Here is a 25,212-nt window from a genome sequence, read left to right as displayed (position 1 = left end):
GGCACTCTCGCTTCCGGCGGAAGCAGGAAGTCTGAAGTGCCGGTTGCCGGTTCGGTCTCTGCTGGGAGGTTTTCTAGTGTTGACTCAGCCTGGGAACCCTGTCTTCTCACCCTCTGGCGGACCCTCGGCCTGTCGGAGGCTCTATGCTTGGCTCCAGCTGCCCCGACCAAGCTTCCGCTGCCAACTCACAGCTGAAGCCTCTTGAAGGAGGGGAAGTGGAACATGGGGCGAGAGCAGAGGGAGGCCCGCCCCCACCTCCTCCAGTCTCGCTTCTGGACTCTAGCCCCCAAACTATAGGAAGCCTCTCTCGAGCCCCTCCCTTCTCAACTAATTGTACATTTATTCTGTGTCCACTTATACTGAATGCACATCATGGGTTCTAACCCTATTTCATGCTCCTGGGGACTCGAACTCTTTACATTCGTTGAGGACCGGACTTCCTCCTCCCCCCCCCCCCCCCCCACTTTGTATCCTCGGTTAATTTCACTCGGTGGGAGCCTAATAAATACTAGTTGATTGGATTGATTGGGGAGGGGACATTGAAAGCTCTTCACAGACAGGCTCCAGCTGGATCTAGTCGACTCTTGGCCTAACTGAACCACTTCCTGCTTCTGAGCCTGGGTGCCCAGGTTCTGGAATACCCCTCTCGTGCTTTTTGGAATCCCTAACTCCAGACTTAGTTCGTGAAAACTCCCACCCCATGTATTGGTGCTTTCTCTCACTTTCCACTCATTGGGGGCACATATTTATTTTTTGTATTTGATCCATGGGTTGGCTAAAATAAAATATAGTATACAAGTAATAGGAAAGAAGTTGGGCAGGGGAAAGTCACCAGGGAAACAGGAGCAAAAAAGATGACAGGTCTGCATGACAAGAACAAAGAATACCAAGTGGTTTTCAAGGAAAAGTTCCAGCCTAGTGAGTGGATCCTTTGTATTGGATCACTTATAGGAAGACAATGATATAGAAAAAGCCCTGTCAAGACCTGCCCTTTACTCCTGTGTCATCTTGGGCCCCGTTTCCTCATCTTAAAACTCAAGAGGATAATAGTTAATATTTACAAAATGCTACTATGGGTCAGACTAAGCACTTTACAAATATTTTTTACTTCAAACCACCCCGGGAGGGAGATGCTATTTTTATTCTTATTTTACAGATGAGGAAATGGGAAAGGGGTAACTTGCCCAGGATCACACATCTAGGAAGTGTTTGAGTCAAATGTGAACTTGGGTCTTACTGACTTGATGCCCAACCATATGACAGGTTTCCTCCACTAGAATTTAAGCCACTGGAGGACAAGGTTGTTTGTATCTATATTCCCAACATCTATTAGATTTCTTTGTAAGTAGCAGACTCTCATTGCTTGAGTTTGGCTGGACTTGGTAGTCAGAAAGATGGACTTGTTTATCCCCTTTTAATGATTGATATCCATGAGATTTCACTTCTTGTCCTCATTTCTCAACTGCAAAATGTTTTTTTTTAAATATTATTTATTTTGCCAATTACATATAACAACAAATTTCCACACAGGTTTTCTGACGTTAAAAGATCTAAATTGGCTCCTTTTCTCTCCCCGGAGCTGGCAATTTGATCTGGGTTATACATGTACTATCATGCAAAACATATCTCTAAATTGTTCACTTTTGTGAGAGAATTATCATACAAAACCAAAACCCCAAAATAAAAAATGAAATAAAAAATCTAATGCTTTTACTCTGTATTCTGACTCCAATAGTTCTTTCTCTGGAAGTGGGTATCATTCTTTGGCATAAGTTCTTCAGAATTGTCCTAGATCATTGTGTTGTTGCTATCATAGTTGATCATTCCACAATATTGCTATTACTGGGTACAATGGTCTCCTGGCTCTGCATATTTCACTTTGCATCAGTTCCTGCAGGTCTTTTCAGCTCTTTTGGAGGTCATCCTGCTCATCATTTCTTACAGTACAATGGAATTCCATCACCATCATATACCATAATTTGTTTAGTCAGCCATGCCCAAATAGACATCTCTTCAATTTCCAATTCTTTGCCCCCACAAAAAGAGCTACAAATATTTTGTTCAACTAGGTACTTTTCCCCTTTAAAAAAGAATCTCTTTGGGATACAAACCCAGGAGTGGTATTATTGGATCAAAGGATATGCATTATTTTATAGCCTTTTGAACATAGTTCCAAACTGACTTCCAGAATGGCTAAATCAGTTCATAACTCCACTAGCAATGCATTAGTGTCCCAATTTTGCTATATTCTCTCTAACATTTATTACTTTACTGTCATATTAGCCAATCCGATAGGCGTGAGGTGGTAAGCTGGAATTTGTTTTAATTTGCATTTCACTATTCAAATGATTTAGAACATTTTTTCACATGAGTATTGCTAACTTTGATTTCATCTGAAAACTGCTTATTCATATCCTTTGACCATTTGTCAATTGGGGGAATAACTTGTATTCTTATAAATTTGACTTAGTTCTCTATATACTTGAGAAATGAGGCCTTTATCAAAGAAATTTGTTATAAGAATTTCCCCCCAGTTTGTTGTTTCCCTTCTAATCTTGTTTACATTGGTCTGTATAAAACCTTTTTTTTAATATAGTCAAAGTTACTCATTTTACATCTTGTAATGTTCTCTTGTTTGGTCATAAATTCTTCCTTTCTCCATAGATATTACTCTATGTTCCCCTAATTTACTTATAGTATTATCCTTTATGTCTAAATCAGATACCCATTTTGACCTAATCTTGGTATTGGGTAGAAAATATTGGTCTATACCTGGTTTCTGTCATACTGCTTTCCAGTTTTCCTATTAGTTTTTGTGAAATAGTGAGTTTTTATCTTAAAAGCTGGGATCTTTGGTTTATCAAACACTAGATTGCTAAGGCCATTTACCCCATATCTATTCCATTGATTCATCATTCTATTTCTTACCCAGTAACAGATTGTTTCAATGATTAATGCTTTATAGTACAGTTTGAGATCTGGTACTGCTGGGCCACCATCCTTCACATTTTTTTCCATTTCCTTGATATTCTTGATCTTTTGTTCTTCCAGATAAATTTTATTATTTTTTCTAATTCTATAAAATAGTTTTTTGGTAATTTAATTGCTTAGGCACCAAGTAGGAAAATTAATTTACATAGAATTATTATTTGTATTATATTAGCTCAGCCTACCCATGAACAATTGTTTAGATCTAACTTTGTGTGAAAAGCGTTTTGTAATTGTGTTTATATAATTCCTGTGTTTATCTTGGCAAAGAGTTGTGCTATCAAACGTTAGGGCCCAGGGGAAGATTTGGAGAGCAGGAAACATTTCAAGAATAAGCATGTGGGAGAAGTAGGCTTTGCATCTACTTGTGTGAAGAGCAGGGCTGCCACATATCCTGGGCATGAGGTTGAATAAATTTGGGATACAGGTCTCATTGGAAAAGGGGAACCAGAAAGAAAAAATAGCAAGTCCCTCAAGGAGCTTAGGGAATACCACATATACAGAGGTCAATAGTAAATAATCTGAGATAACTGAGGAACAACAGAGAGAATCAGGAAGGTTCCCATAGGAAAACAAAACAAAACAAAATATGAATTGAACCTAGAAGGAAGCTAGGATGATAAGTGTTCAAAGCATACACATAGGTGGGAGCTGGACTTCTCTGGGAACCAATAGGCTAGTTGAGCTGGAACTGAGAGTGAGTAATTAGGAGTAATAGGAAATGTCTGAGGCAGATTATGAAAAAGGTTCTAAATACCAAAGAAGTTGTACTTTACCTTGGAAACAACAGGAACTCTTGGGCAGGAGCCATATGCTTTAGTAATATTTTGGTAGCTCTATGAAGGATGTATTGCAGGGGAGAGAATGGTGTAGAGAAGTCATTTTAGAGGCTTTTATCAGTCAAGAGCTGATGAAGGCCTCAGAGAGTGGTGGTTGGAGGTGTTAACACAATCAACAAGACTTAGCAAAGGATTGGATGGGGAGATGAGGGAAAAGGAAGTTATAAAAGTTGGGATAATGCTATTGCCCTTAGAAAAAATGGGGAAATTTGGAGAAAAGAAAAGTTTAGAGAAGTTAATGGTTTAATTGTGGACATGTTGAAGTTCCTTCAGGACAGGAACCATTTTTTTCATTTTGTCTTAGTATCCTCAGCACCAGGCACATAGTAGATATTTAATCAAGGTCTACTGAATTGAGTGGGATGGGGAAGGAGAAAAATCTGGAAACTGAGAGAGAATTAATCAGAAGAACTGGTGCTAGAAAGAAACACTGAGTTCAAAAAACAGGTCAAGCTTTGATTAGAAGCAAATCACTTAATTCCCACAGAACCTCAGTTCCCTCATCTGTAAAATGGATATATTCAAGCTATTACTTTCTACCTTATAAGGTTGTTTTAAGTACTTTGAAATCTTAAAAGTACAAAATAAATTTACTACTCCCCCTTTTTGGGCCTCAGTTTCCTCTTTATAAAATAAAGGGGGTGGACTAGATGATGTCCAATGCTAAATCCTATGATTGAGCCTTCAGTCTAATCCAGGCACCTCTGGACAGTGACCAATAGTAGGCATTCAATAACTTTTTGGTGAAATCAATTCTAAAGACAATGATGCAGTTGAAGAAACATCCATCGTCAGTAGAGATGGGAAGAGTAATTTGGGCTTGAGAAAGAATAATGGTTTTGGAGTCCATGGAACTTCATTTACACAAGTCTATTATTATTTGTCTGACCCTAGATTTCCTCCCTGGATTTCTGTGCCAACTGTAAAATAAGAGGGTTTGATTACTTGATATCTAAAGTTTTTTTTCCAAATCCAGATCCTATTGACAAATGCCTATTAGGTCATGTGCTTCTTGAGTGACAAACAACTGGTTGGGAGAGCACAGCAAGTGTTGGCAAGGTCTGCAGAATAAGGCTGAGGTAAAAGCCCTGAACACCAACAATACACCTACAGTTGCTGTCAGTACAAGGGAAAAAAGATCCCATGAAACAAAAACACAGACAACAGAAGTATTTAAGGCAGGATAGTTCCCCCCACTAGTGAAAGGAGGAGTGGTAGCTGGAGAGCAATCACCTGCCTTAACCGGGATCCAAGACTCATTCCTAGCTCAGTTCTCAAGCTGACTTGAACCAGCTATACTTTTTCAGCTGCCTTTCTGAAACAATCACCTTCAATAACCAGTCTTGCAGACAGGAATCTGGACAATTTCATTGAAAGGAGTCCGGTTAAGAGTATACTAATTTTTCAATTACAAAAATGAATAATATGGAAAAAGTAAAACAAGGATAAAAAAAATAATGTTCTACCTACCCCTGTGCTTAGTCTCTCATCACAACTTAGTTTCTAGGTTCCCCTTTGGTTCAGCATTTCCAGATCCAATATAACTGTCCTGCTGCACTCACTTCAACCTTATGCAGAGAAAAGCAGATTTATATTTTCTAAGGAAGAGAAAGTGGGGAGTGTGTGACCTAAGGAAGCTCTGAGATTCGGGTTGTGTATTGATGGTGACTCAGCCTCCAAGATCAACTTATAGGCAAAACCTTACAGCAATTGGAGCACAAACCAAAGTGGCTTCAGGTGGGATGCCAACATTCATTCTTTAGCAGTAGTGGAAGCATAGCAAGCTAGTCACACAAATTCCTTTGAAAAGCATATTGGTACAAATGGGAGAAGAAGGAAATAATAAGCACATTTCTGTACTATAACAGAAAGGAACTTCCTCCATCAATATAAGCTGCACCAAAAAGCAAGACAATAGGATATGATATTCCTGAGAAGAGATAATAACTTGCAGGTTTTCAGGGAAATGGTTACTGACAAAATAGAAATCAGTTATTTAAAACAAAGGAGTAGCAACATATGCTTTACATAAAACAATAGTTCAAGTATAAGTCCAGATAAACATTTAATTCTAATGCAAAAGATACCAGGGCAAGTAGGAAACAATGGCTGCTATGAAATTGCTGCCTACTGGTCTGAAGGAAGCTCTAAATTGGTGCGCACACACACAAGCCACTGCTTGGGATTTCTGAACAGGGAGACAAGTTGGACAGAGTCCAGTATGAAGTTCTAGACCACTGGCATTGGGAATGCAAACTACAGTCAGTGCTTTAAGTGGAATAATGGAGTACCTAATTTGGGATGCTTTGAGGACTCTAAAAAGCAGAATAAAATGTGAACCCAACTCATCCCTCCCCTATTCTAAGATCTCCAAGACTTGGAACAGTGTATCCTGTGTCCTTTTTCACTAAAGTATCAATTTTGGACTTCAAAGCCACATGAGGGTACATCAATAGATGATAATGCACAAAGACAATTGTCATTCTCGGTCACCGAGAGACTACCACTATCAATTTGGCTAAACAGGAAGCATAATTTAAATGCAAGAACTATGGTGGTAATGTAGTTTGGCCCAAACAGATTCAGACTATGCAGTGGGTTGAGCTAAATCCTAGGCCCTCTAGACAGTGCCTCATTGGGGGGTGCCTGGAATAGCTCACCTTCTCACCTCGCTTTCTCTCCTGAGAGCCAAGATGAGGTGCCAACTGTAAGCCCCTAAACAGCAGGAGTGTTTCCTACTTTTGATTCTGTCTCCACAATGGGACCCTGTGCCTTGCCATAATAGTAGGCACTCAATAACAATTTGTTGAAGTTGACTCCAGAGAGAATAATGCAGCTGAGGAAACACCCATCTCTAATGCTCAGTGAAAAAAATATTTTCTGAAAATAGTAGGGTTCTTGTTTTTGGCCGTCAAACTTAAAGCATGTGGAAGGCCTTCTCTCTTGGGACAAACATTTGTTTCTTATAAGAAGAAGCCATGTGTTGCACCCTCCCTGTGGCAATGGTAAGGGGCATATGCCAGAGTCACAGTATACTAAAGATGGAATGAGACAGCCACGTGTTCAGAAACAATGGCACCCATCTGTGCCAGTGACACTGTTTGGTCTTTCATGTGATTTTGAAAGTCTAGAAACACACATACACACACATACGCACACACGTATACACATACAGAGAGCATTTCCTATACAAAGGACAGTATCCCAACTTCTAACTGGTTTATAAATGATACATTATATTATTTGTGCTGCTTGTGAGATTTAATTCTAATAAGAAACAAAAAGCACCAGACTGACTAATCTAAACCATGAATGCACACGCACACATGTATATAAATCAAACTGTTTTTCCTACAGCAAAGAACTAGGCATGCCCTACGGGCTGTAAACATTTGCTTCTTTTTCTTAAGCAACAAGGAAACAGTGTATTTTGATAATTTTGACTTTTTTTGCCATATGAAATTCTCAATAAAAAGGGATTCCTGATTTAACAACTGTTCTGGTGAAGGTAGAAACAATAAAATGAGGCTCTCATCTTGACAGATTGGGGTGGTGGTGGTGGTGAATTGTATCCTTTGACAATAATGGTTTTAACTCTGATGCACGACAAATACTTGGCCTCAGAATGTCTCATGTCTTTTGGGTCATTCCTGCCCGTCCTGAGTGCATCTTCCAGTCTGCTGCTGCCACCACCACTGCTACAGGAATGGCATGCCTCCCAGACACAACCATGCAATGCTCACTTGTCAGGTTATTTTAAAAAGATCTTACTCAAGTGTAAAGCTCTACAAATTAAAAAATCATACCAGTACCTGATGCAGAAATAGCCAACTCCCCTCCAAGAGGGAACTTAAAAAATGCCCTGAAAACATTAATGTTCAGTATTTGAGGTCTTAAATTTTTTTTTTGTTTTGACATACAAAATATCCAAGACGTTCAGTACTTGAAGGCTTAGTTCTTGAAGCGTGTTTGTTCACAAATATGATTGAATTTCCTGCAAAGAGAAACATTTTCAAATTATAGAAGAAGATGCCACACACTGAATCAGATCAACTCTGAAAGCCCACAGATGTCACAGAACTACAGCTGGCTGGGTAAGGTTCAAGGATACCCTCCTCCTATGGCTTCAAGAGCTGAGGACCTATTAGTTCAAGTTTCCAGAAGCTTTCTAATGGTGTGTATGGACAGAGACCAGCAATAACTAATCCAGATTCTCTAGCAATCATTTATCTGGATTCTGCCCCTTTAAGAATTAAGATGAACTAATTCTGTCCAAAGCTCTTCCAGCAAGATGCCAAAGACATGCATGACACAAACAGGGTGGGTAGAGTGGGGGAAATGAGGGCCTGAAAAAAAAGAAGAGTTCTCTGTTCAAATCACCAACCTGACAACCCAAAGCTTTTGCCTACCTCTATCCCTGTCTTAAAGGCTGACCACCACAGAGATGTGCCTATATATAAAACAGATGTGTTCCTCAAAACACTAGATCCCATTGCAAAATGTGGAAAGTAAACTGTATTTGTTCCATTGACCTCTACTACAACTTCAGAGATCAAACAATTAATTCCTGCTTCTTTGTGCTGAGAAGATAGGAGGTTCTCTAAGCCCTTCCTCAGCTGTTTCAAGCTATAAGTCCAAGTTAGCCACCCATTTCTGGAAGTTCCTACTCTTTCTGTGCTTACTGTCAGTCACAGATGGAAATTCCATTGTATAACTAAGACAGGGCAAATATCTGAAATTAGGTCAGCAATCATGGTGAATTTCTGTTAAGCAGCCTAGACTGGGTTTCAAGTTGAAAGAATTTTCCTTAATATTAGCTGGTCATAGAGGCAGCTAGGCAGCACAACGGATAGAGCAGTAGGACCTGAGCTCAAATCTGGCCTCAGAGCCTAGACAAGTCATTTAACTCCACCTGAAAGATAAGGGTTAAAAATTTTATATGTATATAAAAGATGGTCATAGATGAAACCTTTTCATCAAAGATATTTCTTCAGCAATTATGTGGAAAGGTAAATGACAGTCTAGATAGGGAGAGATGTACTTTTTCTTCTGATCTTTGCTCAGTTTTACTAAAATTGTTATATCTCTCATCTTTTCTGTCTAATAAATAGTATTTCCCAGACTTGACCCCAAATTTTGTATTTTAGAAAACAAATGCTCACCTGTCACTGAAAGTCAGCAATCATGCACTTACAACAACTACTTTACATACATATTCCATTAAAACATGGACTTTGTCACTCACATTGCATGGTGTGCTTTAACCTGAGTCCGGCAGTTGCGCCCCCAATAGCAATCAGGACGAGAAGTTACAGTCCCTGCAAAAGAGGCCAAAGATTCTGCTTTAATGGCTGCTCTACAGCAGAGTGGGGCTTTCTGAAGAACATCAGCATTAGTACCAACTTGGTTCCTAGCTTCCAAGGCAATTTCATCAAATGGTTGTCAAAACATTTCACCAAGCCACAATAAAAGAAACAAAACCATCTCATTTCCAATATTGAAAAACACTATTAGCACAGTGGATAGAGCACCAAGCCTCAAATTGGGAGGACCTAGTTCAAATCTGGCCTCAGGCGCTGTGACCCTGAGCAAGTCACAACCCTATTTGCCTAATATTTATTGCTCTCTTGCCTTTGATTCAAAGACAGAATGTAGTTTTTAAAAGAAAGAATGAGAAATGCTATTTTTACTGGTATTGATACAGAGGAAGACTCTGAGAAGCTGTCATTAAAGCAGGAGGGGCAATTTTCAAATATTCTTATCCCCACAGCTGTAAGCTTTTTCTTATAATTGACTTTGTCCTGGTTTCAGTTTAGCCCAAAGGGCAAGAACTCTACCTTAGTAACTTTTTTTTAACCCTTTACCTTCGAGCTGAGAATTAGTTCTATGTACTGGTTCCAAGGCAGAAGAGGGGTAAGGTCTAAGCAATGGGAGTTAAGTGACTGGCCCAGAGTCACAAAGCTAGAAAGGGTCCGAAGCACATTCGAACCCAGGACTTCCCATCTCCTGGCCTGTCTCTTAATCCTCTGAACCACCTGGCTGCCCCGAGTAGCTCTTAAAAACAAGTTCTATTAAATTTAAAATTATATCTCTAATAATAAAAATATTATATTTTATGAGGTTTATTAAGGATCATTAGAAATCAAGGAATAAAGAATATACAAAATAAAAACCACGTGCCCATGGCTAATTAGCCCATTTAAAATCCCTACACTTAGCTTACCACTATACTTGGTACATCATTGTAAGGAAGGAAGAGAAGAGAATATGGGAAGCCTTACTGCCAGTTAAATACCAATTGTGATCTCACCAATGTGGGGACTCAGGTGAGATTATAGGGAATTCTGGGAAATACCAAGGAATTCTGGGGATTGAAGTCTAGGGTTCAAAATCTCCATTTTTACAGGCTAAGCCTTTCTCCCCTGCATATACATCACTATTAGGGGGAGATACTACTATTGGTTCCTATATACAGGAATTACAGCACAAACTGCATGAACTCCATGAATCCGAAGCTACAGTACAAGCTGGACCACTAGACTTTTCACTTCATGACCTGAACCCAGGAGACAAAGTATATATTAAGAATTTCCAGCACACTGGAGAAACTCAGCCTTCCTGAGAAGGGCCATTCCAAATGTTAACTACTCCAACATCTATAAAGATTGGAGAGAAGGTCTCTTGGATTCATTGCTCACATGTGAAGAGAGCATCTTCTGTTGAGATTGATTGACTGTATCCTATTCACATGCATTGGAGATAATAATCCATTGACAAGTAGATGCTGTTTTTTGAGAACACATTGAATTCCTGATTTTCCCCCCTTATTTTTATTATTGCTTTTCTTTTATTTTGATTAGAATATTTGATTTTTCCCCTTTTTTTCTCATTTCTTATACTAAAGATACATACAACTAATATTATTTTTTCTGCAGTAACATAAGTTTAATATATATATATATATACACACATACTTGCTATAATATCAATGCATTCCCAAAAGCTTTAAACTGTGGGAACCTGCCACATATGGGACTGTGATTAATGTTTGTGTCTGATTCTAGGAATGGGATAAAAACAAGGGGCACAGACTTAACCTGAATAGTGCCAAAAAGAGCACATAGAAAAAACTAGTGTGAGACTTGAGGTTGCGACACTTGATATGTTAAGTTGTAGGACTTCCTTGTATCTACACTCTTTGTGAAGTACTCAGACAAGTACCAAAATTTAACTATCATCCTGGCTCCTCATATCCCTGAGAATGACAAAAAAATCAGACCAGGGAATGACACTTCCCTATCAAAATAAAATTCTAGTTCCTTTTCTTCTTATAGTATGTCAACTTTCTGTAGTCTTGGCTGCAAATGGGTAAGTGAAATAGTACTGCATTCTGTCCTACAGACTTGTGGGATAGAAACTACTTTAAATTGGACCTATACAAGGGCTTGTTAGAAATTTATTAAACTCAAATAAGGGCCTATTTTGAATTATTTTTTGTCTTTCCATTTTTTTCCCTTTCCTTATGTTTTTGGTTGTTTTTCTCTTTTGATAATTGACTCATACACCCCCATAACTCAACATTGCATCCTAAGCTGAACTGGATGTTTTTTAACACCCACTTCAGGGGGGATTGTATTTTAATAAAAATCCAATATTTTGAATTTCTGTTTGATAAAGATCTTCAAGGAAGAAGCTTGATAACTCCTAAATCCAGAGAATGAACTGCTGCAGAAAGATGCCAGAAAACCTATACTACATCAAGAAGATCCAGAACTAACTTTGGATGTGGTTGATTGAACTGAAGTTTGATTGAACATTTATTGTGAATGTATACTCTTATGCCAAAAGGGGACTGTCCTCTAATTTGGCTTTTTGTCAAAGCACCTAGCAAAACATTGGTTTTGTTTTCTCTCTTTTCTATTCCTCCTTAACTATTGCAATTTCCTCTTAGAAATTGAATATTGTATACATATGTAGTTAGAAGTCCTTTAGGACTACAAGATGATTACATTAAATGATCAATGGGGAGACTAGTCTCCCAGTGATCATCAGGGGAGATTGTGAACTTTAAAATTACTCCACCCTACTTTGACCATACTTTAGGAGATTTGATTTAGCTACCTCCTGATTGTAACAATGGAAATATTTGGACTAACAGAATCAGGAATGTCTTGTGAACTCTACATTGTTCCACCCTACTTAGTCTAACAAGGTCAGGAATGTCTGCACCCATACTTAAGGATTAAGTATCTAGGAGGATGGTCTTTGATAGACATGTGCAGAACTAGCTGACAGACCCCTGGGCTGTCCTAAGTCAAGCTAAGCTACCATTGGTACAGGTAAGATGCAGGAAAGTGATGTAAAACCGTCTATATAGGGCGCGTCACTTCCTCTCTTTGGTCTTTTTCCCCAGAGAGGTGCACCTGGCTGATCACTTCCTGTGAACAGCCTGGGCACCAGTTCAATCCTGAAACTCAAGCCTGGAGGAGCTCCCTCAGACAGCTTCCTTGAGACAGTCTCGTGGTGAGTTATAAGACTGACTTCCTTTTGCCTTGGGCTCTGGGGAGGCCCCTTTGGCCAAGGCCTTTAACTCCTCCCTGGCTCATCGTGAGCCAAAGCAGTTTAAATTAACTCTTTCCTCTCTCTCTCTTCTCCTTAATTCCTTCTCTATTAATTAAAATCACCATAATTTCCAGCTGACTTGGGTATTTTATTATTTGGGATATCCCATGGCGACCAATAATTAATTTAGATATTAAGTCACAATTATAAAATTATCCTTTATAGTACCTTCTATTGTACAGAGGCAATTTTCCTCACCTGGTAATTCTGAAGCAGGGATATTCTGTCTGTACTGATATGTAAGCTCTCGAAAGTTGCGTAGGCCACAACAATAACACAGCACAGTGTTTCCAGTAATTCTGTAATCTAGAAAAGAAATCTTTATAAACAACACGAAGATACAATCTTCAAGCAATGTGCTGTTTCACCAAGCATCAGTCATCTTGCTTACTGGAAAATCACAAATAGCATTGATTCAATGGTAAAATAATATCACTTTAGTGACTAAAGCCTCAAGAATATGCAGTCAGGCATCACAGAAGAGAAAGCACTAGGCCTGGAATCAGGAAACCCAGTTCAAATTCAGCCTTAGGTACTTATTAGCTGTGGGACTCAGAGGACATGACTGCATCTCCCCAAGCCTGTTTCCTCATCTCTAAAATGGGGATAACAATAAAACCTACCTGTCCATGGTTCTTGTGAAGATCAAATGAGATAACATCTGTAAAGCCCTTTATAAAGTTTAAAGCTCTATATAAAAATCTAGGTTTTATTATTTGAAAAAAGCAGTTTTAAGTGATGATAATAATAATACCTAACATTTACATTATGCTTACTATGTGCCAGGCATTGTGCTAGTGGTTGTTTAGTTGATTCAGTTGTGTCTGACACTTTGTGACCCTATTTGGGGATTTCTTGGCAAAGACACTGGAGTTGTTTGTCATTTCCTTCTCCTGCTCATTTTGCAGATGAGGAAACTGAGGCCAACAGGATTAAGTGACTTAGTTGCCCAAAGTCACAGTGAGTGTCTGTGGCCAAATTTGAACTCAGGAAGGTAAGCCTTCCTGATTTCAGGACTGGCACTCCATCCACTGTGCCATCTAGCTGCCCCTGCTGCTTCTGGTCTCTTCCTACTCTAATTCATCTCCATGCAGCTGCCAAAGTGATGTTCCTGAAGCAAAAGTGAGACCTTCCTTATTATGCACCCTCCTTAAAAACTGCAGTGGCTCCCGGTAATTCTCCAAGCAAATACAAACCCTTCAGTTTAGCACTGAAGGTCCGTTCTGACTGGGAAGTCTTACATGTCCCTATAAGTTGGACATACTGCTCTATCTGCTTACCCTTGCATCTCTTCCCCCTCTTTGCTTTTCCACATCCAGAAGGGTCTCCAGGCAGATCCTTGACTCCTGAATTGTTGCTTCCCTCAAGAGTGTCCTCTTGAAGGCCCTCCATGTCCCCCAGCCAGCAGGTTCTCCCCAATGGTTACCTGTATTTGTATGTCTTAAGTACAGACCTCAGCATGAAGACTGATATTCTGTAGACTCCTTCTCCAGAGCAAAAGCTCCTTAAGGCAGCCCTGTTTGATTTTTGTCTTTGTACCCCAGCCCAAGCACAATGGCTGGCATATATCATTATATTAGCTAACACTTAGATTATACTCACTGTGCTAAGTGCTTTGTAGTTATGAGCTCATTTGATCATCAAACAATTCTGGGAAGTAGGTGCTATTAATATCCTCATTCTACAAATGAGGGAAAGGCAAACAGAAGTTAAGTGACTTGCCTGGAGTCATATAGCTATTAATACCTGAAACTGGATTTGAATTCAGATCTTTCTCACTCTAGGCCTAGTGCTCTGTCCACTGTATAACCCAATTGCCTTCAACTAGTGGGCACTTCAAATACACATGATGACTGATTGATAAGGGGGAATGGTAGATGAAGATTATTCTTGCTGCCTACCCTTATGGCATAGCCTAGTTAGCCAGGCTTGGGGACCCAACAGAATAGGGATCAGACTGTTTTGACATGTGCCCTTACATGGCTAATCTGGTCCACTAACTTCTTGTGTAGTCTCTTTCCCCAAAGAACAGTGTGCCCTGGAATGAAACTCTTCAGCTTTTCTGCAATCACTCTCTCTCACTATAATCCTGTTCTGCAGAAGCATGTCCCAGGGTTTTCCCTGTTAGGGAGGAAGGTCCTGACATAGGCTATGTGGGCCGGAAAAACAATTTATTTGAGATTTTTAAATATTCCTGGAGATATTCCTACCTACTGGGACTAATTCTGCCAAGATTTGCAAAGGCTGTAGTTCTGAAAATTCAGAAAACAACAGAAGCCAGCCCATATACATACCTGATTGCACCAAATGTGATAGAATGCTACGCATGCCTTGTGAGAGGAGACGAGCACTGAAGTCAGGGGATTCTCTGATCATTCACCATCCTTCCTCCTGGAAGCAAGAGTCTAACATGGTACAAGAATGAGAAGCTCACCTGACAAGAGAAAGAGACCCCTCTGAAGAGCCAGTAGACTTTCATTTAACACGTTCTTCCATGTCAAGTTCCTGGATGCTAAGTAATTCTGTAGGGAGGGGAGAAAAGCCTGTTATATATCACACAAGGAAAGAGAAGGGGAAAAAGAAGAGAGAATGAAGGAAAGGAAGGAAGAAAGGGAGGGAGGGAGGGAGGGAGGAAGGGAGGGAGGGAGGGAGGGGAATAAAGAGCTAAAGTGACCTGAGAGCTGGATGGCTCTAAAACTAAGCATTGTACTGTGTCTATTATGGCCACAGTCAGAGCTACAGTCATGATGGGAATGGACCAATCTAATCATCCGAGGGCTGAGACCAATGACAGGAGTTTTGTTGACCAAAGCTGTGAACTTCATTTTCTGGCAGCTTGGGTTGAGATCTGTCTCTGTGTGGGATTCCTACTTTAGGCCAGAGCCAAGACTGAAGTTTAGAAAGCTCAGGGACTTGCCAGTTCTTCTGAGTCCCAGATGAAGATTTTGCAATTTTTTTTAGTCAAATGAATCATCTATGCTAAAAAGGGTGCCAAATAGTCCTCAATACTGGCCATGTGATTAGCGCTAGGCCTGAAGTCAGGAAGTCCTAGATGAGAATCCTGCCTCAAACACAACTGCTAAATGTCACCAGCCAACTGTACTTCTCTCAAGCTCAGCTTTAAAATGGACATAATCAATTCCTATGCCACCATCTCAATGACGTCCACTTGATAATTTACATTATTTTTACATAATTTACATTATTATTACATAATAAACAGCAATAGAGATCTCTAGTACAAGCTTAAAACTAACACATCCTTTATTAGAAAGCTATCAAATCTCACATGCTTCCTTTGGAAAACAAGATGTTATATTATTGATCAGTGATTGATAGCTCTTTGCCTTTAATAGGAATCTGGCAGGATAAATGTGCCTTTGGTTCCTAAAGAATATACTGATGAATCGTTAGGGAGTCAAGATTGTCATATTAAAATTCAACATTTCAGCCAAGAATGAGAGCTCTGAATTGGCTTTGTGGGAAACTACTTCCACATTCTAATACACCACAGTTCTTAATTCAGATCAAGGGCACAAAACTGAAGTCTGGCTACTGATTGCATTTACTTATTAGTAAATACAAACTGTTACAAATTTAACAAAGACATTCTTGGGTGGCAAGTTGAGAAGGGGCACAAGTGCCAAAGAAGCAACAGGTCTACATATAGCTATAAATATAACTTAATCAATTTAGAGTGACTTTCTACGTTTGCTTTTCTTTGACGGCGACTACTAGATACTTTTATTTTTCACATCATGTTGTCCTTATAAGCTATGTTTAAAACAAAGTAATACCTTTAGGATATCCGATTCATAGTTGTTGTTGTTTAGTACACCATCTAAACATTTTTCACCAAGATTTATCTCTGTTGAGAAGGGAGAAAACATATTCTTAAATATCTTAAAATTATTGCTCAGCTAGATAGAAGAGAAGCAATTACCCAATAATTGTGGACAGAATAATCGCAGGATAAAATGAAGCCAAGCACATAATGAAAACAAGTGACTTCCCTGACCCTCTCACTCTACTATGTGAGCCCTTCCAGGCCCTTCATAAACCCCTCTGAGACTGTGAAGGTCTGAAAAGTATCATGCATTTATGTTTAGTTCTAGGGCTACTTTTTTCCCCTTAAAACAAGTGGAGTCCATTTTAATCTAAACTTAATGATTTCCCAAATTACAAACCCCACCCTGGCTGATTTCTGACAAATCTGTTAATTCTCACAGATGCCTTCAACATAGAAAGTTTTTGATTTGTCAGTAGAGTCTCAGCAGATGATCTGGAGAACTGCCATGACTCCAAAGCCATGAGCTGGCTATAAGCCTCTATGAACCTCTAGGTTGGATTCTTGTCACAGGGATGGTGTCAGAAGGCTTTCTGCCTTGAAAAGACCTGCCCATGTCTGTGCTTAGCAGACATAAGGTCTTCAAAAATCCAGGATCGTTACCACACCACAACAAGGCATGGTGTCAGCAGAGACAGTGTAACAGGTCAAAGAGATGAAGATGGGAATCTAACTCATCAGCAAATGCAAATTTCCCCTTTTCTTGGCCATCTGTGATGATATCATAGAAGATCCTCTTCACTGTCATCTCCTGACTTCAATCCCACCCTCTATGGGAGGCCTTGCCCACCTCTCTCCATCTTAGTGCCGTCCCTGTGTTGAATGTCTCTCACGATCCTGGATGTGGCTTGTTTACACAAAATTCTCTGTATGTTGTCTCCCTCACTGGACTAGGAGCTCCTTGAGGACAGGAACTGTCTGACTTTTCATTGTACCCACAGTGATTAGTGGCTATTAATAAATGTGTACAAATTGACTGATGATACCCTCAGCCCATAGAGAAAATACAAAAGGAAAAGCCTGTCAGGAGGGACTGCTTAGCTCTGTCATTACCACAGAATGGTGCCAGGCAGCCTGAGCAGCCTGTCCGAGTACAGCCCCAGTAGAGGTGGCAGAAGGGCTGTGAGCACACAGCACCTGCAGACACAAAAGGAAAACACATCAGATGCCCCGCAAGCTCAGCCCTGAAGCCAGCAGCAGGCCTGGGCAGGCCATAGAAATCAGACCCACCCAGGGAGGCCCTGGATGGCGTTCACATGATGCCCAAGACCTGGCCTTTAGGTAAAGGCTACAGGGAAGCTCAGGTCCCTCCTCCCAAGCCCCTTTCCCTAGATCGATGAGCAGCCTCACTTACACTGCTGTGGGGCGACAATGTGCGGGTTCTGCTCCCGCTCAGCTCTTCGGTCCGGCATGGGCTGGAAACAGCAAGTACATATGGCGTGACTTCCTTGGGAGGGGCACACGTAGTCCTGGGCGGCTGGATCACACAGAGTCAGGGTTGAGCACAAAAGGCCCACTGAAGCCCGAGGCAGCGCTGTCCTTGGACCATACGCCTGCCCTTTTCCACCTCCCTGCCTCTGCTGCTTCCAATCATTATCCTCCTGAGTTTAAAGTCCCCTCCCCACCCTATTACACACCTATGGACATCCCTCTCCTTCAAGGCACCAGTGACTGCCGGTGCTTCTTGATGTCCTCCATATATGAGCATGCCCTTTCCCTCCCCACATCCTTTCCAACAGCTTATACCTCTCCTGTGGCCGTACCACACACCAATCTGCATTCATGAGCTGACAACTGATTTATTTTCCTTACAGACTGTGAGCTTCTTGAGTGTAGCAATTGTAGCTTATTCATCTTTGTCCCATAGCACTCAACACCATTCCTTGTATACAAGGGCTTAATGAATGCTCACTGAACTCAGGGTCCAGAAATCTGATTCTCATCACCTAATATCAGGAGTTATTCTCCTGGTACACATAAAGGAATGAATGGGCTAAAAAAATTAAGTTTTAAGCCAAGAAAACAAATCACATCCTACCAAGGTACGAGATACTTTTTTCCTTCAAATGTGGAAAATGACCTGCATAATCTACAAACACCATAATGGATCAGAGAACCTGACTTCATTCTACAAATATCTGAACACACATTGTGCACCCCACCGTTAGGCAAAAGCAAGTAAGAGAACATTCAGTGGACTGCATAAATGTCTGTCCTTCTGCCATGGGCCCTGACCTACTCATTTTTTCACTGAGGCGCAAAGTGCAGGATCATATCCCTCCTGGCAGAGAGATAATCAGGTTCACAGTGCCTTTCCACTTTCCAGCTACTAGGCAGGATGAAATGTTCCTTTTTAAAAAATGGAAGTGCTTCAATGTAAAAACAAAGTAACAGTCAAATGAAGAAGCAGAGGTGCATTCTGACGTGTATCAGAAGACTGGATGTGAGGAAGAGAAAAGGAATAAGGAGCTCAAGATTGAAGATTCAGATCTAAGGAAAACCCAGGAGGTTCTATCTGAAGAAGGGGAGCTATCTGTCTCCTAGAAGGAATGAAGACATAGGTTTTCATTGCAGGTGCTACTGTCATTAAGATTCAGAAGAAAACACTAGTGGTGGTCCTAAGATAGCTCTTTGTCAATCAGAGAAAAACAAGAGAGCTGTTGTCTTCCTGGGCTGTGCATCTGAGATATGGGAGAGAACCACAAAAGCTTGTCCAATCAGATGACCATGAGCTCCCTCTGGTAATCCTGAAAGAAGGACCCTAGAAGGCTCTGCTGATGAAGATGTGTCTTGGTTGAGTAATGAAAGACCTTAGGAGTCTAAGTGTAGTCTTCAAGATTGTTGCCAGAAGACAGTTTCTTTAAAAACCAACAAAAAAATGCATTTGGGAAGGGAACAGTTGGTTGAAAAGAGGAACCAAGAAGGAAGAAATGGAATGGTCACCGAAATGGAAATGATGGTGGAACCTCTGAAAGAAAACAATGTCCATTCTATCTGAGAATTTGTGGTAGGAAAGTTGTGAAAAACTGAGCACAGCCAGATACTGCCTAGATTTTAGCAAAGCTCTACATAAGTTAAGGCTGGTAAAGAAAGGTAACAATAGCAGCATATTTTTTTAGGCTCTCTTGGGAGAAAAGATCAAAGAATGGCCTATGAAGAAGAGGAAGGGAAGGGAGAAGTGCTTAACTTGAAGTTTGCTTTTGTTTGCTTGCCAGAGAGAATGATGACTGGATTAGAAAGAAATGGAAATGAGTAATGGGGAGATGAGGTCCAAGATAAGCAGGGAGACTGTAAGTGAGGCCTAGATGCCCTTGATGAGTTCAGATCACAAAGTCACCCTGTGTAAGGAAAGAATTGGAAGATGTGACTGCTGAGTGACTGTTAGTGACCTATGAAAGAGCATGGAGAACAGGAGAGGTACTATAGAGGTAGAGAAAGGCAAATGTCCTGACTCTGGTTCCTTGTAAAATTCTGGAATGTCTAAAGAACATCTACCTAAAAAAGAAAGGGGGGATCTATTTACATGGGGGAAAGGGACTCTAATGGATGACTCCCAGAGCTGTGAGAAAGAAAGCCACGGTGTTAATACAACACACTCTTCCTCACAGGAAATCCCGAGACTTTCAGCCATATGTGTGCCTCATTTATGTAACAGACATTTCTTAAGGAGCTCAGCTCTGATTTCCCAACAGATAGTGGGCAAGAAGACAGCTGTGCCTACTGAGGCTAGAGCTGCTGTCTAGGCTGCTCCCAGGTGTATTTGGGCTCACCTTCCTAACCATTTCAAGTGAGTGTGCTTGAGAGTCTTGTCCTCAGCCTTCTCTTCTTCTCTATCTCAGCTGTCTCATCTACTCAATTATCATCACATCCACATCATCTCTGCAAATGACTCTGACCCTTCCTTCTCACCCAAGTTTCATTTCTGCCCATAGTTCAATTCTACCAGGATATCTATTAGCAACTCAAAAACTCAGTAAGTCCAAAAGAGAGTTTATTATCCTGCCCACTTTTGCAAAGATCACCTTTTCAGATTTCTTCACTTTTATCCTATTTATAGTTCTTTTCTTTTTGAAACCCTGATGCTCTCTTTTGCTGACCCCTCCACCCTTCCCTCAGGCCCTTCTACTAGCACTGGTCACCTCACTGGTTGAGGGGCCTTCATGATCTCTCATCTCAGGGCATATGTGTTGCCTTGCACTTCTGCAACTGACTTTCCAATAGAGCTCCCCATTTGTGATGGAGCTTTGCCCAGTTGCCAGATTCATTTTATCAACATGCCTGTTATTCCCCAAGCTCTTCCATAGCTCCCTGCTATCAATAGAACCAGGTTTATCCTCCTTATCCTCCTGCTTCAGGCCCTCCACATATTCATCTTATCTCATGGGGCTCCCCTTACATATGATCTCAGCTTTGCCCAAACTGGACTACTTACCATCCCTGCACAGAACGGCACAGTGGAAAGAGTGCTGGACTTGGAGTTAGCAGAGACTTGGACTCGAATCCCGCCTCTGATATTTACTAGCTGTATGACTGTGGGCAAGTCATTTAACCTCTCTGAGCCTCAGTTTCCTCATCTGTAAAATGGGGATAATAACACCTGTAGTAGCTGCCTCACAGGACTCTCATGAGGATCAAACGAGATAACGTGTTAACTGTTAACCTTAAATTGCTTTAATAAATGCCATTTATCAGTACTACTATTGCTATAACGTGCCCTGAATTTCCTACTACTTTTGTTCAAGCTGATTCCAAGTCTGGAATGCCCTCTGGCTGCAATGGCTGAAGGCCCCTTCTTCCTCAAGCTGCTGGCCCCCGAGCAAGAAGCCCTTCACTCTTTACAGTCCTTGCCTCTCCTCACCTTTCTTTGTACCTTTCTCATACACTCATCAACACAGTTATCCTGAGGAGCCCCATGCCCCCTTGGACTGTTCTATACAGGCAGGAGCCAAAACTTCTCTCCCCCAGGGCCCAGCTCAGTGCTCTCCATACTGCAAGTACTAAATGTCTGTTGAATTGAACTGAATTCTGATTGGTGTTCCCCAACCGCCTTTGACCTCCACTCCTATATTTTCACCAAGGACAGATGTTGGAGGAAAAGGGGTTGGGCAAAAAATGATTAAAATTTTTACTTTTATCACAAGAAAAGTATTACTTTAGAATTAAAGAGAGCTATTCAGAAACTTCTTTGTGTGTTTTATTAACTAATCACCTAAACATTTATTATTATTTATCATTTTATAACAGGGGTCCCCAAACTTTTTACACAGGGGGCCAGTTCACTGTCCCTCAGACCATTGAAGGGCCAGATCACTGCTATCTGATGCCTGTATATAGTACTGGAGGCAGTGCTGGGCCTGTGACACTATATACCACTCTCCAGTATAGCAGAGGCTGCAGAGCTGGCTGTGATGGGCCTGTCACACCTTGTACAGGTGTACTCCAGAAGCACAGGATGTGGATAAATCTGTGCTCCTCTCACTGGCCACCAATGAAAGAGGTGCCCCTTCCAGAAGTACAGTGGGGGCTGGATAAATGGCCTCTGGGGGCTGCAGTTTGGAAGCCCCCATTTTATATCATAATAAAAATTATTATATAATATCATTATATTATTATTTATCCTGATGACTTGAACTCTCTCCCTGAACCATCTATCATAACCCTTCTTTTTTCAGGGGAATTCTAATGAAGGGAAGAAGAGGGTGTTCCTTCTTATTGAGTTTGAAGATTAAAACCTAGAAGGGTGAAAAATGGGTCTGGTGGCAATTACTTATTATTCCCCTCACTCCCACCCAAAGGGATGCTTTGGGATTAAACAGTACCATTAGCCTTGGATTTAGTTGCCTAGGCCATTTTCTTGATGCTTTTGAGTTTAAAGCACAAAGCAGACCAGAAACAGCAGGCTGGAAGGAATGTGGAGGGACTACTATGGAAGGGAGTGAGGAGTGACAGTGACAACCAGAAGGAAGCAGAAACAAACCCAGCACTGGGATAGGTCATCGAGAGTTAGTTAAATTAGATTGTAGGATTTAGGGCTAGGATATCCTCTTCATGAAGGCAAAGAAGTATAAAATATATTTTAGAAGGCTTTCCATTAAAACTGTTAAACTAAACAAAGTTTTAAAATTTTAAAGGGAAAATGTTATTTACCTGGAAAATTCACTTCTATGGAACACCATATTTCCTGACTCCAATAGCTCACTTTTCTGAAATGCTTCCTGTACAACCCTATGAGGCAGTCACTCCCAGGTATAATTATCCCCATTTTAAAGACGAGAAAACCAAAGCTCCAAAGGACAAAATGACTTGGCCATGTTCACACAGCTGACAAATGACCGAGCAGGGACTCAAACCAAATTCTGTGACTCCAAATCCAGTCCTCTTCTTGCTGCTCCACACACACAAATGAGATGCTCTGCCTCTGGGCAGTGACAGCATATCCCAAGGTTCAGGGAACTCCTCTGATGTCACTTACCTATGGGAAAGCTGGTAGATGTGGACGGGGCATCCCCGGGGACCTCGAAGGTTCCTGCTTCCCTCGAGGGCAGTGGAGAGGCGACAGGCTGCATGGCCTGCCTCCTATATCCAGGGCACTGTCGACACACGATGTATGGCTGGCTGAAAGACAAACGTGTTCAGGCCAGTGTGTGAGTCTCCTCTCTGAGACAATGGTCACCTTAGGGGAGGGGGGAGGACCTGTAGACAAAGATGCCTAAACCGACCCCGATATCAATTGTGCTTCGTCTCCTATCTGGCCTACTCATGACAGGTCTGCTAAGTCCAGAATGGAGATATGGGAAGGGCTCATGTGTGTCAGTGGAAAAGCACTGACTGGACAAGCAGAAGCCCCAGGGGAGGCTGAACCCAAAGGCCTCTGCTCGTTGTTGGTGCTGCTGCCCCTACCTTCCTAACTGTTTTGTTCTCCTCTTTTGCTGGCTCTTCATCCACACCAGACCTGCCAGTTATGATGTTCTCTCAGGCTCTGTCCTGGGCCTTTCCTCTCCTCCCTTCTGCACAACTTCCCCCAGCAATCTCATCAGCTTCCATGGATTTTATGCTATCCCTCTGACAACTCAGACTCAACCTCTCCCACATTGAATGCACGCTGCTACCCAATTCTTGACTTCTCTTTTCCCAGCACATCCCTCTCCTCCAGGCTTACCTATGGGTACCCTCAACTATTCCCTCTTTTTTTCCCTCATTATCAAATCAGTTGCTTAGTACCATTATTTCTCCCTCTGGAACATCTCTCTCATTACTTTGACATTCTTGCCAGCCTGGAACAGGCCTCCATCAACTCCCATCTGGACAATTGCACTAGCCTGCTGGTCCCTCCAGTCCCTCCCTGAACGCAGATGCCAGACTGGTCTTCCCAAAGTGCAGCTCTGGCCATGTCACTCCAGTGAAAGGTTGAGATATCTACTAGCTGGTCAAGTATTGCCCCAACAAAGCCCCATAATCTTAAAACAAATGCAAAGTCTGGTATCAGGGTTCCAAAAGATTATCCAAGTGCAGGACAACAGTAAACTGATTTTATAGCAATTTAGAGGAAAAACAATGATAGGTTTTAGTTCACTGTAAGCTCAACGTTAGTCAAGTGGGTAGTTACTTCTCAAACCAGGTAATCAATTCTTTGGCTGAATTAACCAAAAAAGCATAATGAACAAAACCAGAAAGATAACAGCCCCTTCGTAGTCCACACTGGTCAGCCAACATGCAGTAGGCTGTGTCCAGTTCTAGATATCACATCAGAAGAGGAGCACTGACAAACCAGAAGGGGGGCACTAGGATGGTGGAGAATTTGAAAAAGCCACATATGACAAACAGTTAAAAGAACCAATGGTAGAAAACTTAGAAGAGATGTACACAACAACTGCCATCTTAAGGGCTTCTGTCCTGGGTGGCTTAAGAAGACAAAAGTAGGACCAAAGGAACCAGTAGGTGGAAGTTAAAAAAAAACCAAACAGGGTTTTAGCTAAACAAAAGAGAGAACTTTCTGGACAGAGGGCCCAGACTGGAGGCAGGATGACCTGAGTTCAAATCCAGCCTTAGTCACTAACTGTGTAACCCTGGAAAAGTCACTTGACCTCTGTTTGCTTCAGTTTTATGTCCTGTCTTAGAAAAAGGTGGTTTCTTTGTCACTGGAGGTTTCTAACCAAGATAGGATGACTAGCTGCTAGGGGTGCTGAAAGGGGAACCTGCAAAAGGTGGGAAGGTGGTCTGGAGAGTTAATCTCAAAGGTCTCTTCCAACACTGATACTATTATTTTGTAAATAAGGCAAAAAGGGGATAAGAATTTTGTAAGAAAAAGTAAGCCACAACCCCCATTGACTGCAGGTCAGCATTGAGGAGAATCCTGAAATCCAAAAGAAAGAGCCTAAAGGTGAGCTTCTACCCTGGCCCAGCAGGGGAGTTACCTGATATCTGAGGACTCGCTGTCCACATCAGACAGCTCCAGCAGGTCCTCAGAACTTCCCTCTTCATCAGAAAAGGACCTTCTGACTTTGGGTTGCAGCATGTCCTGGGTAATTTTATTCCTGGCATCCATGCTGCGCACGTCTTCTTCATTACGGCACTTTTCTAGGGTTCAAAAGAAGAAGGTGGTATAAGCAAACAAACCAACCATGGAGTGGGTCTGAATGCTGAGGGCCCAGACCTCTTTTAGTTTATTGGTTCCTGAGGACAGTGCCTTGTACTTGCCTGGGTGCTGGATAAGGTAGGCCTCAACAAGGTTGTTCAGGATGTGGTTTTTGCATATACGTTCAACTGGACACCGGCACGTGGGGCACAGAGAAGACCGTTCCATCCAGCCAGAATAGCAAGCGGCACAGAAGGTGTGCATGCAGGGCTGCAGACTGAACACAAACACAATACTTCAGCATGTGGGCCTGCCACCCTGAAAGGGGGCTCTTTCATACC

At 41.5% G+C, this 25,212-nt stretch overlaps 1 protein-coding gene across 4 annotated transcripts in view; it reads right to left on the bottom strand.

Annotated features, from left to right (window-relative positions):
* Positions 1 to 5,875: 5,875 nt before the first annotated feature.
* Positions 5,876 to 25,212, bottom strand: part of CHFR (checkpoint with forkhead and ring finger domains) — a 41,136-nt gene continuing 21,799 nt past the window's right edge. For all 4 annotated transcript variants that reach the window (XM_007489593.3, XM_056821956.1, XM_007489594.3 and 1 more), the window contains 10 exons: positions 24,994 to 25,148; positions 24,711 to 24,873; positions 22,769 to 22,911; positions 17,651 to 17,773; positions 17,350 to 17,433; positions 16,247 to 16,317; positions 14,884 to 14,971; positions 12,648 to 12,755; positions 9,073 to 9,145; positions 5,876 to 7,821 (listed from right to left, as the gene is read on the bottom strand). In XM_007489593.3, the coding sequence (XP_007489655.1) occupies positions 7,779 to 7,821; positions 9,073 to 9,145; positions 12,648 to 12,755; positions 14,884 to 14,971; positions 16,247 to 16,317; positions 17,350 to 17,433; positions 17,651 to 17,773; positions 22,769 to 22,911; positions 24,711 to 24,873; positions 24,994 to 25,148 (1,051 nt within the window). In that variant the 3' untranslated portion in view covers positions 5,876 to 7,778. The remainder of the gene's footprint in view (positions 7,822 to 9,072; positions 9,146 to 12,647; positions 12,756 to 14,883; positions 14,972 to 16,246; positions 16,318 to 17,349; positions 17,434 to 17,650; positions 17,774 to 22,768; positions 22,912 to 24,710; positions 24,874 to 24,993; positions 25,149 to 25,212) is intronic.

This window comes from Monodelphis domestica, chromosome 3 (assembly GCF_027887165.1).
Source record: "Monodelphis domestica isolate mMonDom1 chromosome 3, mMonDom1.pri, whole genome shotgun sequence".
Classification (NCBI taxonomy): domain Eukaryota; kingdom Metazoa; phylum Chordata; class Mammalia; order Didelphimorphia; family Didelphidae; genus Monodelphis; species Monodelphis domestica.
The sequence above is the reverse complement of the archived record's forward strand: the minus strand, read 5'-3'. Positions and strand labels throughout refer to the sequence as shown.